This window comes from Felis catus, chromosome E2 (genome assembly GCF_018350175.1).
Source record: "Felis catus isolate Fca126 chromosome E2, F.catus_Fca126_mat1.0, whole genome shotgun sequence".
Lineage (NCBI taxonomy): Eukaryota > Metazoa > Chordata > Mammalia > Carnivora > Felidae > Felis > Felis catus.
This window is the reverse complement of record NC_058382.1, coordinates 18,394,102-18,408,060: the sequence shown is the minus strand read 5'-3', so window position 1 is coordinate 18,408,060 and position 13,959 is coordinate 18,394,102. Positions and strand designations below refer to the sequence as shown.

Below are 13,959 nucleotides of genomic sequence, written 5' to 3'. Positions count from 1 at the left end.
GACAGTCTCTTTAACAAATGGTGCTGGGAGAACTGGACAGCAACATGCAGAAGGTTGAAACTAGACCACTTTCTCACACAATTCACAAAAATAAACTCAAAATGGATAAGGGACCTGAATGTGAGACAGGAAACCATCAAAACCCTAGAGGAGAAAGCAGGAAAAGACCTCTCTGACCTCAGCCATAGCAATTTCTTGACACATCCCCAAAGGCAAGGGAATTAAAAGCAAAAATGAACGATTGGGACCTCATGAAGATAAAAAGCTTCTGCACAGCAAAGGAAACAATCAACAAAACTAAAAGGCAACCCACGGAATGGGAAAAGATATTTGCAAATGACATATCAAAGGGCTAGTATCCAAAATCTATAAAGAGCTCACCAAACTCCACACCCGAAAAACAAATAATCCAGTGAAGAAATGGGCAGAAAACATGAATAGACACTTCTCTAAAGAAGACATCCAGATGGCCCACAGACACATGAAAAGATGCTCAATGTTGCTCATCAGGGAAATACAAATCAAAACCACACTCAGATATCACCTCACGCCAGTCAGAGTGGCCAAAATGAACAAATCAGGAGACTATAGATGCTGGAGAGGATGTGGAGAAATGGGAACCCTCTTGCCCTGTTGGTGGGAATGCAAACTGGTGCAGCCACTCTGGAAAACCGTGTGGAGGTTCCTCAAAAAATTAAAAATAGACCTACCCTATGACCCAGCAATAGCACTGCTAGGAATTTATCCAAGAGATACAGGAGTGCATAGGGGCACATGTACCCCAATGTTTATAGCAGCACCCTCAACAATAGCCAAATTATGGAAAGAGCCTAAATGTCCATCAACTGATGAATGGATAAAGAAATTGTGGTTTATATACACAATGGAGTACTACGTAGCAATGAGAAAGAATGAAATATGGCCATTTGTAGCACTGTAGATGGAACTGGAGAGTGTTAGGCTAAGTGAAATAAGCCATACAGAGAAAGACAGATAACCATATGTTTTCACTCTTATGTGGATCCTGAGAAACTTAACAGAAACCCATGGGGGAGGGGAAGGAATACAAAAAAAAAGGGGATTAGAGTGGGAGAGAGCCAAAGCATAAGAGACTCTTAAAAAAACTGAGAACAAACTGAGGGTTGATGGGGGGTGGAAGGGGGGGGTGGGTGATGGGTATTGAAGAGGGCACCTTTTGGGAAGAGCACTGGGTGTTGTATGGAAACCAATCTGACAGTAAATTTCATATATTGAAAAAAAAAAAAGAAAAAACCCCTATCTTATAGATGATCAGATAACTAAAGGAAGACATGGAGGAAGGCAAGGAAATGCTGTATGAACAAAAATGGAAATATCACACAAGACATAGAAAACATAAAAAGGAATCAAAACGAGATTCTAGTGCTAAAATTACCACGACTGAAATGAAAAATTCGCTAGAGGGATTCAAAAGCAGATTTGAGAACATGGAAGAATCAGTGAACTTCAAGATAGGAAAATCAAAAGAAAAAGGAGTGAAGAAAAGTAAACAGAATATAAGGCACCTCGGGAACACCTTCAAGAGGAACAACACGCACTTTGTCGGAGTCTCAGGACATGAGACAAAGGAAAGATAACTTAAAGATTTAATGGCTGAAAACTCCCCCGGATTGATGAAATACGTAAATATAAGCACCCAAGAAGCTCAATGAACTCCAAAAAGGATGAATTCGAAGAGACCCAAATCAAGACAAACTACAATCTGTCAAAAGACAGAGAAATTTGACAGGAACAAGGGAGGTGACCTGTCAACACAAGGGATCCTCAGTAAGATTGTCCGCAGAGTCTTCATCAGATCCTTTAGAAGCCAGAGGGTCGCCTGGATGGCTCAGTTGGTTAAGCGTCTGACTCTTGGTTTCGACTCCGGTCATGATCCCAGGGTCGTGAGTTCAAGCCTGCATCGGGCTTGCATTGTCCGTGCAGAGCCTGCTTGGGATTCTCTCTCTCCCTCTCTCTCTGCCCCTCCCCCACTAGCTCTCTCTCTCGCTCACAATAAATACAAACTTAAAAAAAAATTCCTTAGAAGCCAGAAAACAGTGGGCTGGTATGTTCAAAGTGCTGAAAGAAAAGAAAAATGATAACCAAGAATCATGTATCTGGCAAAATTGTCTTTCAAAAGTAAGGGGGAAATTAATTCTCAGATAAACGAAATCCGAGGAAGTTTACAATCACTAGACCTGCCTAGCAAGAAGTGCTAAAGGGAGTCCTTCCATTTGAAGTCAAAGGACATTAGACTAACTCTAAGCCGTGTGAAGGAATAAAGATCACCTGTAAAGGTAAATACAAGTGCAATTTTTAAAACCACTATTATTGTAACTTTGGTTTATAACTTCGTTAATTTCCACGATTTAAAAAGATAATGCATTTTAAAAAACAATTATTAGCATATATTTTGGACCTAAAATGTATAAAGATGTAATTCTGTGATATCAATAACTGAAAGGGTTGGAGGTGGAACTGCATAGGAGCAGAGTTTTCGTATGGTATGGAAATTAGGCTAATATAAATTCAAATTAGAGTGTTATAGTTTTAGGATGTTCAACATAATCTCCATGGTACCCACAAAGAAAATAGCTATAGAATACACACAAAAGGAAATGAGAAGGGCGTTAAAACATTTTACATTCAAACAATCAAAAACAAAAGAAGACAGTACTATAGGAAATGGGGACCCAAAAGCCATATAGAAAACAAATAGCAAAATGACAGAAGTCCTTCCTTATCAGTAATTACTTTAAATGTAAGTGGATTAAACTCTCCAATCAAAATACAGAAACTGACAGAATGGATGTTTAAAAATGACCCAACTAGGGGTACCCGGGTGACTCAGTCAGTCAGTTAAGCGTCAGACTTCAGCTCAGGTCGTGATCTCACAGTTTGTGAGTTCAAGCCCCACACCAGGCCCTCTGCTGTCAGTACAGAGCCCACTTCAGATCCTCTGTCCCCCTCTCTTCTGCCCCTCCCCACTCTCTGTCTCTCTCTCTCTCAAAAGTAAACATTAAAAAATAATTAAAAAAAAAAAAGATCCAACTATATGTTGTCCACGGAGACTAACTTTATAGCCAAAGACAAAAGTAGGTTGAAAGTGAAAGGATGGAAAAACATATTCCATATAAATAATAAACAATTACAGTAAGGGTGGCTATATTAATATCAGACAAAACAGACTTTAAATTTTAAAAAGTTATGAGACAAATTTGGACATTTTTATATTGTAATAAAATGTCCAGTAAGAAGGGATATACAATTATAAACATTTATGAAACTAATAACAGACCAAGAAAACATAAAAAGCAAAAATTGATAGGAAGAAGTGGACAGTTTTACAATAGTTGGAGACCACTCTCAATAATAAACAAAAAGTCAGTAAGGAAATAAAGGTCTTGAACAACACATAAACCAATCAGACTAATGGAAATTTACATAATATTCTAACCAACAACAATAGAAAACGCACTGTTCTCAAGTGCACATGGGATATTTCTATGATAGACCATGTTAGGCCACAAATTAAGGCTTAATAGATTTTAAAAGGTAGATATTATACAAAGTATTTTGTCCAAACTCAATAGGACGAAGTTAGAAATTGATAAAAGGCAAACTAGAAAATTCACAAATTTGTGGAAATTAACCCATATTTAATCAATGGAACAAAGGAGAAATCACAAGGAATATTAGAAAATACTTGGAGATGAAAGAAAACAAAAACACAACATACCAAAACTCATGAAATGCAGCAAAAGCAGTATGAAGGAGGAAGCTTACATTAAAAAAGAAAGATCTCAAATCAACAACTTTACAATTTAAAGAACTTGAAAAAGAACAAACTAAACCAAGAGCTAGACAAAAGAAGGAAATAATAAAGGTTAGAGATTAAAGAGAATAGAAATACAATAGGGAAAATTCAACAAAACCAGAAGAAGGTTCTTTAAAAAGATTAACAAAATTGACAAACCTTTAGTTAGAGTGACTAAAAAAGATGACTCAAATTACTAAAATCAGAAATAAAAGTGGGGACATTACTACCAATTCTACAGAAATAAAAAGGATTACAAGAGTACCAAGAACAAGTGTGCACACACACAAAAATGGAACTGAGATGAAACAGACTACTCCCTAAAAACACAAAACCTATTGAGACTGAATCATGAAGAGAATATCTCAATAAACGTGTAAGTAGTGAGTATAATGTATACGCAACTAAAAACCTCCCCACAACAAACAAACCTCTGGACCCAATGACTTTATTGGTGAATTTTACACATTAAAGAAGTAGCAGTGATCTTTGTTAAGAAAATTTCAAAAACTTGGAGAGAACAATTCCTAACTTAGTTGTCCTGATGCCAAAGCCAGAAAATGATACTATAAGAAATGTACAGACCAGTATCCCTTATGAACACTGATGTAAATATCTTTAACAAAATACTAGCAAACAGAGTTTAGCAGCATACTGAAAGAGTGGGAGCGGGGTTTATTCCTGGAATGCAAGGATAGTTCGACACATGAAAATCAATCAGTGTAATGCACCACATTAACAGAACAAAGAACATATGACCCTCTCAATTGATACAAAAAAGAATTTGACAAAATCCAACACCCTTTCATGATAAAAACACGAAACCACTTCATATCTATCAGGATAGATGCTACTCAAAAATTTAAAAATGTTTTTTTCAGAACAAACAGGTGTTGGTGAGGATGTAGAAAAATTAGAACCCATGTATACGGTTGGTAGGAATGTAAAATGATAGAGCAACTGTGAAAAACAGTATGCAGGCTCTTCAAAAAATTAAACATATAGTTACCATATGATCCAGTAATTCCACTAACAGGTATATATCCAAAAGAACAGAAAGAAAGGTCTCAAAGAGATATTTGTACACCCATGTTCATAGCTGCATGATTCACAATAGCCAAAAGGTGGAAGTAAACCAAACATCCATTGAAAGATTAATGAATAAGCAAAACATGACATAGAAATTCAACGGCATATTATTCAGCCTTAAAAAAAAAAAAAAGGAAATTCTGACACATGCTATAAAACATGGATGAACCTTGAGGACATTATGCTAAGTGAAATAAACCAGTCACAAATAGACAAATACTGTATGACTTCACTCATACGAGGTATCTGGAGTAGTCAAATTCACAGAGACAGAAAGTAGAATGGAAGTTTCCAGGGGCTCAGCAGAGGGGGGACATTGGAGTTATTGTTTAACGGGTACAGACTTTGTTCTACAAGATGAAAAGGGCTCGGGATGTGCATGGTGGTGATGGCTGCACAATATGAATGTTCTTAATACCCCTGAACTGTGCACTTAGAGATAGTTACCATGGCAAATTCTGTTAAGTGTATTTTACCAGATATTTTTTAATTAAAAAAATAAAGCATGAAAAATTATGATGGATTCACTCAACAGAACACTACTCGGTGGCAAAAGGAATGAACTATTCCTACACACAGCATGGATAATTCTCAAGAAAATTATGCCGTGAAGGAAAACAGACCAAATATAGGGTATAAGTACTTAATAACTCCAGTTGTATAAAATTCTAAGAAGGCCAACAAATCTATGGTGAAACAAAGAAAAGGTAAATTTATGGTTTCCTGGGAAGGCAAGGAGGGCCGGTAAAAGGCACGAGGTAGCTTTGCGGGTGATGGATACGTTCGTTATCATGATGGTGTTGGTTCCCTGAGCGTAACACGTACTGAAAAACTTATGAAATTGTGCACATCAAATATGTACAACTGTTGCATGACAATCCTATCTCATTAAAGCATTTAAGGAAATTGTTGCACATTCATTTTAGAAAATTAGGTTTGGTAACTTTATGTTGACTCTATTCTCGCTCTCTCATGCCTTGGCAGCAAAAATGGCTGGCTATGTCACAAATGCTACATCCCTGGAATACAAGACCTACCTTCGCTCAGCCTCCATTTTCCTGCCAAGGCAGCAATGGCTGTGGCATGAATGGTGCAGAGAGCCTTAGTGGCCACAAAACCTTTAGAGTTTTGCTCTGCCAGTGGCCTAAGTCATGGGACAGAGGTCTGGAGGTCCTGAGAATTTCTGCAAAGCCTGAATCCTGCACAGTCACATTCAAGGAGACACCTGTGGATGCACTTTTAGAATAGGTACATTCCCTCTAGTTTGCTGCAGCCTCACCTACTCCGTTGTCATACAAATTATGCTCTCAACTGGGCCCAGTAAGGCTTAGTTAGGACACCAGTATACCAGATGCTAGACTTCAAGGCGTATGGCTCCTTGACAGGGGCCAGGTAAATGGTGCCTGTTTAACAGTGCTAGGGAAAGTGAGGCATCCCCTGGAAACATGGGGCCCTATTCATGCAGCTCCCAGATGCAGTGGAGGTTGTCACAACTGCCCCGTCCTCAGGGTAATCTCTACTTCACAAAAATTCATGCCGTTCGGATCACATTAGTCCCACAGAGTCCTACAATCTTCCCCAGGAGGCCTTGTATAGCAACTCACAAAGGAGGCCAAATCTGGACCGAGAGGTGTTCTCCACCATCCTGTGGCAACGTCCCCTCTGAGGCAATGTCTGGAGACCCTTTTAGTTTGGGAGACCTCAACTGTGTCCTCAACCCACTTCACAAGGATCAAAACATACTAAAGGTGGCTTTACAATAAGGCAATGTGAACTAGGTAGTTGCTGGGATAGGTAATGTGGAGTCTGGATAAATCCATCACGAGCATCACAGGAGATCAACCATCCTTGACAAAAGGGAAACCTTTTCTGCAAGCTGCCAGCAGAATCCAGCTCAGGTCTTCATGGTCAAAGATGGGTCATGTCCACAGCTACACTGGTCACAGAGGGAGGGAATGACATCTTCCTTTGGCCTCAGGCTCCACAGGATTTCAAGGATTCCCTCTTGAAACAAGAAGAGGTCTGAACACAGGGACTGGCTGAGACACACTCTTGGAGACCTGCTGTCCTTGGGAATGCTGAAAGGGCTCCTACCACAAACACTCGCAGTGACAAAGGTCTGGTAAAGTCCGTGGCGAGAAAAATGCAACTTTGTTCCAGAAAGCTTTCAACACAACTAGCATTCATAGGGAATCTTCCCAGTGTGGACATTGGGATGAACAAGGTTCAACCTCTCGCTGATGGCCCCCTCATAAAGTCTGCCCTCAGAGCTTATGTCCAGTGCGCACGGTTGTGCTGGAGGAGGAAGCACATTCTCTGCACTCCTTTCTCTGATGTGAATTTTCTGATGCCGGACAAGGGTAGGCCTCTGGCTGAAGGCTTTTCCACATTCACTGCACTTATATGGCCTGTCTGGTTTGTGAACCTTCTGGTGCTGCCTCAGATTAGACCTTTGCCTGAAGGTTTTCCCACATTCGAGGCACTCATAAGGCCGCTCCCCGGTGTGAAGTCTCCGATGGTTATTGAGGCTGGAGCTCTGGTTAAAGAATTTCCCACATTCGGGGCACTGATAAGGCCGCTCGCCAGTGTGAAGTCTCCGATGGCTATTGAGGCTGGAGCTCTGGCTAAACAATTTCCCACATTCGACGCACTCATAAGGCCGTTCCCCAGTGTGGACTCTCTGATGCTTCATGAGGTCAGAGCTCCGGCTGAAGGCTTTCCCACATTCGCTGCACCCGTAAGGCCGTTCGCCAGTGTGGACTATCTGATGTTGGATAAGGCTGGCGATGTGGCTGAAGAATTTCCCGCATTCGTTGCACTTGTAAGGTCTTTCTCCAGTGTGAACCCTCCAATGTTTGATGAGGCTGGAGTTGCAGTTGAAAGATTTCCCACACTCGCTGCACTCGTGAGCGCTTCTGCCAGTATGAACCCTCTTATGATGAATGAGGTTGGAGCGCTGGCTGAAGAATTTCCCGCATTCGCTGCACTCATAAGGCTTCTCTCCAGTGTGAACTCTCTTATGTTGAATGAGGTTGGAGTTCCGGCTGAAGAACTTCCCACATTCGCTGCACACGTGGGGGCTTTCCCCGGTGTGAACTCTCTGATGTTTAACGAGACTGGAGTGTTGGCTGAAGAACTTCCCACATTCCCGGCACTCATAAGGCTTTCCTCTGTTGTGGTCTCTCTGGTGTTGAAGGAGGCCGGAGGCATGGCTAAAGAATATCCCACATTTGTTGCACTCATAAGGCCTTTCTCCAGCGTGGGTTCTCTGGTGCTGAACGAGTGCGCGTTTGTCACTGAAAGTGTTCCCAGACTCGCTGCACTTGTTATGGCTTTGGACGGTGTGACGATCCCCGACACCAGTGTCCCGGGGTGGCTCCTCCACTCTGTGAGGGACCTGAGGCGGCAGAAAGCCGGACCCGGCCTTCCCATCCGCAAAGTCCTTCCCACCCTCCCTGACTGTGAAAGGTTTCTTTGATGCATCATCTCTGCAGCTCTTCATGAGGGAGGCCCTGTCCTCATCCCTTCTGATAGGCTTGTCTACGCCCTGCTGCATCTGATGCTGGTTATGGTACGCACTGGACTTGAACTCTCTCCCATACGCCTGGCACACGTACGGCTTCTGCCTGGGATGTGCTGCCCGGTGTTCAGCCAGGGCCAAAATGTCTTTCAAGCGTAGGCCACACATGTTGCAGGAGTAGTCCTTCTGGCCAGACAGAGCTGCCTTGAGATTCCGGTCACGTGGCACTCCTACAGACGCACTATGCTCACCCTCTGTTCCAGAGCAAAAATCTGAAAGCAGAGAAATGCTGGTGAAGTTAACAAGAACTCCGCTGGAAGGAAACGGCCCCGTGACAAACGCATGCCTGACCCAGGAATGAGTCCACAGGATTGCTGGCAAGATAAGAAACCCGAGGCCAGGGTGAGGAAGGTTCTGTCCGACAGTACTGTGTCTGGCAAGGTCACAAAACAGGGGGGTCTTACCAGGACGAAGGACACAAGGACGGGGCACACGTATTGAGCCTAAAGGTGGGGTCTCCAACTCCTCTAAAATTTTTTTTTAATGTTTATTTATTTTTGAGAGAGTGCAAGCAGGGGAGGGGCAGAGAGAGAGGGAGACACAGATTCCGAAGCAGGCTCCAGGCTCTGAGCTGTCAGCACGGAGCCCAACGTGGAGCTCGAACTCACAAACTGGGAGATCGTGGCCTGAGCCAGTCGGATGCTCAACCGACTGAGGCACCCAGGCGCCCCTCCAACTCCTCCATAAAGGCTTTTCGGCAGGGCCTTGGCTGTTGGTAACACACGAGCCCTGTGCAGAAGGTGTGTCCAGGCCCAGGAAAATCTGACTGCAAGTAAGTAGCTGGTGTTTAAGGCCTACTGAAGGGAAGATTCGCATATCATGACATAAGGAGTGTAGGTCCATGCGGGAGACTGTCACAGAGGGAGCTGTGGCGAGAGTGAGATGGGAAGGCCAGACAGGTGGGGCCCAGCCAGGGGCCCCAAGCCAGCAGAAAATGACAGGGGGGCGATGCGTCAAGAATGGGAAACGAAAGGTCGAAGAGAGGTGTGCCCGTTGGCTCTGGCACCCAAACAATGACGAACGCGAGAAAGACTGCAGTTATGATTTGCAGACAGCGCTGACGTCACACGCGCTCCCATCCCCGACTCACCAGAGCCGGGCCCACTGTATGCCCCTCTTGCCATGGCCGAAGTCATGTCCACTCTGTCAGGCACCCATGGCTCTGCTCCCATCTCCAGCCGGGCAACTATGTGAGACCTGAAAGACGTAAGTCCTACGGGAAAGACGGGGCAGGTGAGTGGCCAGCACTTGGCCAGGTGAACTACCTGCTGACAGACCACAGGAAAGAAAGTGAAATATTACAAACAAGAACACACTGGGGAGGTATGGCCGGAAAATCCCAGTGGTCACAGCAGGGCCTAGAATTCCTAGCAGTCAGGACCTAGGAAACGTCAGCCGAAGGAAATGGTCACCCAGGTGGACGCTGACCAAGCTGGCCGGGGTCCACTGGGCTGCCTACAAGATTCCTCATTCCAGCCCCTCCCCCACAAGGTTTTGGGGCAGCAGGTATTGGGGCTGCTCAGGGAGTGGGGGGGCAGGAGGGGAGGGGAACCCTGCACACAGCTTAGCCCTGAAAATTGCAGCACGTATCCCGGGAGAGTGGGGAAGGAAGCACTGCCCATGGTTTGGCCACGGGAAGGAAAAGGGGACAGGCAGAAATGGGCCCGGGACACCGGGTGGGTGCGAAGGCCTTACCCAACGAGGCTATAAGTGCAAAGTTCTCCAGCATCACGTCGCAGTACAGGAGTCTCTGAGCCTCATCAAGGAGCCCCCACTCCTCCTGGGAGAAGTAAATGGTCACGTCCTCAAAGGTCACACAGCCCTGCCATGATGGGGACAGTCCATTCCATGATCAGCTTCTCTCCTCAGGACTCCCTGTCTGTCCCCTGCTCCCCCACCTCCCCAGCTTCCCAACTCAGAGGAGATCCCAGGCCCTGGTTCCACGGATGTCAGCTCTTTTCTCATGCCTCACCTGACCCGCGTCAGCCCCCCCACAGGCGGGGGAGCAGCGAGACACCAGCTAAGCTCTGGGCCTGAAGTGCAGGGCCCCACCCTCTTCTGTGGGCCCCCTCCCATGCCACCAACTTCAGGCTTTCCACATACAAACATGGACTCAGTCTTCTCCCTTAATCCCCAGTACCAGGCCCCTGGGGCCAACAGCTCACACTCACTCCTTTTTTTTTTTTTTAATTTTTTTTAATGTCCATTTATTTTTGAGAGAGAGAGAGAGAGAGAGAGAGAGAGAGAGAGAGACGGACGGTGTGAGCGGGAAAGGGACAGAGAGAGAGGGACACAGAATCCAGAATCCAAAGCAGGCTCCAGGCTCTGAGCTGTCAGCACAGAGCCCGACATGGGGCTCGAACCCACAAACTGTGAGATCATGACCTGAGCCGAAGTCAGACGCTTAACTGACTGAGCCACCCAGGTGCCCCTCACACTTACTCCTATACACATAACACGTCCTGGACTGCACCTTGTATCCCTATTGTCACTGTACCCTCCCCTATCCAAGCCCACATCATAGCCACCTCCAAGGACCCTCACACGTCACTCTGCACATGGCATCCAGAAATTCTTAGCAAATACAACCCAGACCCTTGGGTGGCTCCCACTGCCAAGGGCAACACAGACCGTTGATTTGAAGGTCTCCCCGCCCGGCCCTTTTCTGGCTTCAATCTAAGCCATGCAGAACCACACAGACATCAGATACCTTTGGGCCTCCTCCACTTCGGTATGGCACATCCTGTCCCTTCATCAGTCATACTCTGTGACTCTGGTTCTCACCCACTCAGGGTCTAGTGGCTCTCCCAGCTGACCCCACTTGCCCCTGAGCTAATTCCCCAGCCCAACTGAAAACCTCGAGGCCCCATCAAGGATCACTACAAAGGCCTGCAAAGGGGTGAATAAGCACAGCCCAGGGCTCAGTGTAACAACAGCTCCATTACTACTGAGCCTCCCCATCCCACCCAAATCCACACCACCTGCCAGACTCCTCCCTCCTTACACAGCCCACCAGCTGTCCCCCACCACCATGAGCGCTACTCTTCATGTTTGTCTTTTTAAAAAAATATTTGTTTGGGGGAGAGCGCAAGTGGGGGAGGGGCAGAGAGAGGGGGACAGAGGATCCCAAGCAGGCTCTGTGCCGACAGGCTGACAGAAGCGAACCCCTGTGGGGCTTGAACTCACGAATCACAAGATCATGACCCGAGCTGAAGTTGGATGCTCAACTGACTGAGCCACCCAGGTGTCCCCATGTCTGTCTTTATAATGCCAAACAAGCCAATCATAGTCCCCTGTTCTCAGTTCTCAGGCCCCACCTTCCTCTTTCCCTCTAGTGTCACTGCCACCATGACCTGAAAGTTCACCCTCCTGAACTGGACACACAACCACACCCTCGTCCACATACCAGATGCCACATTTTAGATATTTTAACTGTGGAAATAAACAAAGAGCAACCAAATAAGAAAAGCAAAGGTATTTAACCAATTTTTTTTTTAACGTTTCTTTATTTTTGAGACAGAGAGAGACAGAGCATGAACGGGGGAGGGGCAGAGAGAGAGGGAGACACAGAATCGGAAACAGGCTCCAGGCTCTGAGCCATCAGCCCAGAGCCCGACGCGGGGCTCGAACTCACGGACCGTGAGATCGTGACCTGAGCTGAAGTCGGTCACTTAACCGACTGGGCCACCCAGGCGCCCCAAGCAAAGGTATTTATACTGAGCTTGCTATAGCAAGGGAGAGCGCTACCATCACTTATGTTTGGCCACCTCGAAGGCAGGCAGAGGCGTGGGAAAGCTTTATAGAGGAAACGGGAAGGCTTCAGATGTGCCCTGACTGGGGGCTGTGGGCACGGGGAAGCGGCAGGCAGGCTAACTAGAAATGGGGCGTCCTATGTGATGGGTTAGGGGTGCATATTTGGCTTTCTCTCCTTGGTCCCAAGGTGGAAGCGGGGACAAAAATTACAGAAGCTGTCAGTTATTAATCAAGCCCTGGTCATTTGGGGGCAGTTGTTACAGAAGCTATTGTTCCTGGATTGTCACTAGAGATAGCAATCTGGCTTCCTGAACTCTAATTTAAGCAGGCTGCTTCCTGGGTTGTTTATTGTAGATAAAGAGGTTGGTTTCCTGGGCAGGTCCCTGCAGGTTGTGGGTCAGAATTCTATTTTTATGTATGGTCTAGCCTTTGTCCTCTTGTGTATTCGGTCTCTCATAACCTTAACTATACCTCACCAAAACACCAAAATTGGTGTCTACCTGCCCACTCAACTCCATTCAGGCGTCTCTAGAACATCAGAGCTCAAAAGGGCCAAAGCCTCACTTCTACTTTTATATTGAATATTCCTTCTACACCCAACCTCCCCATCTCAGTTGATGGCAATCCATCCTTCCAGCTGCTGAAGCCAAAAACCACCCCTTTTCCTTCTCACCTTCCACATCAGAAAATCTGGTCAGCCTGACTTAAAAGGCGGATCTAGAACCCCATCATTTCTACCTCCAGCCACCTGCACTACTTATCCGAACTACTGCAATAGCGGACTCCTTGGTCTTCCTGCCTCCACCCTTACCTCAAGTCAATTTTCCACTCTGCATCCACAGGGAGCCTGTCAAGACCCGAGTCAGGTGTTTCCTCTTTTACTCTAACCCATCTATGGCTCCCAACACAGTCAGAATAGAGATCAAGCTCCTCAGCCCGCCATTCCGGGGCTCACTGTCTCCCAGCTGCTCTCCGAACACTCAGGTCAATCTCACCTCCAGGCATTTGTGCACGCCGATTCCCGTGCCTAGAAAACCCTTCCTCGCGTCCTAAGATTTCGGAAATGGGAAGCGCTCTGTATATAATCGCCGGCCTGGATTCAGCACCCCGGACCGGGCGTGGCTCCCCTCCAGCGCTCCCAGACTCAAAACCCGGAGAGAGGTGGGAGACGACAGAAGACAGACAAGGCCCACCTCCGCGGTCCAGGTGCGAGGCACGCGAACGTAGCATACACCTGGGCACTCACCTGCGCCGGGTCCCTGAGCGCCGCAGCCGCCGCCATCGGGACCCGGTCTCGCAGAGCAGCCGCCAGAGACGAGTGGGCCCCCAGTGCCCCCCTCCCTCGCCTGGCCCCAGGTGCGGCGGGCCCTCGGGCTCCCGGCTAGTGCAGGCGCGCGGGACGCGGGGCACAGCCGGACCGGGCGGACCCGCGTCTCTGGGGCGCGGCACGGAGCAGGGTCCCGGCCCCCGGCTCCGGAAAAGCCACGAGTGACGCCGGCGCGCACACCCGGCCCGGGCTAGGACTGGCTGGCCTGGAACGCAGGAAGTTCCGGCCCGAAGCGGCGCCGAGCTCAAGGGCTGTCATTGGCCCGGCGCCAGGCGCGGACTCCTGGTTCAGCCTCCAAGGACCTGCGTTTCTCGTCCCGCCCACGCTCGGCCCTGCCGGAGGGCTGAGCGAGGGGGCGGCCCCGGGGCGGTGCTG

At 46.9% G+C, this 13,959-nt stretch overlaps 1 protein-coding gene across 8 annotated transcripts in view; it reads right to left on the bottom strand.

Annotated features, from left to right (window-relative positions):
- The window catches only part of ZNF792 (zinc finger protein 792), a 36,331-nt gene extending 22,416 nt beyond the window's left edge, over positions 1-13,915 (bottom strand). For 6 of the 8 annotated variants that reach the window (XR_006590791.1, XR_006590792.1, XR_002149582.3 and 3 more), the window contains exons 1-4: positions 13,504-13,914; positions 10,200-10,326; positions 9,595-9,717; positions 5,962-8,716 (exon numbers count right to left, since the gene is read on the bottom strand). Coding sequence is in view for 2 of the 8 variants with exons in the window: in XM_003997987.6 (XP_003998036.3) it covers positions 7,101-8,716; positions 9,595-9,717; positions 10,200-10,326; positions 13,504-13,539 (1,902 nt within the window). In the remaining 6 variants the exon portion in view is untranslated. Of the gene's footprint in view, positions 1-5,252; positions 8,717-9,594; positions 9,718-10,199; positions 10,327-13,503 lie in introns of those variants that run through there. The other 2 variants (XM_019818735.3, XM_003997987.6) reach the window with 2 other exon arrangements.
- Between the last annotated feature and the right edge of the window lie 44 nt (positions 13,916-13,959).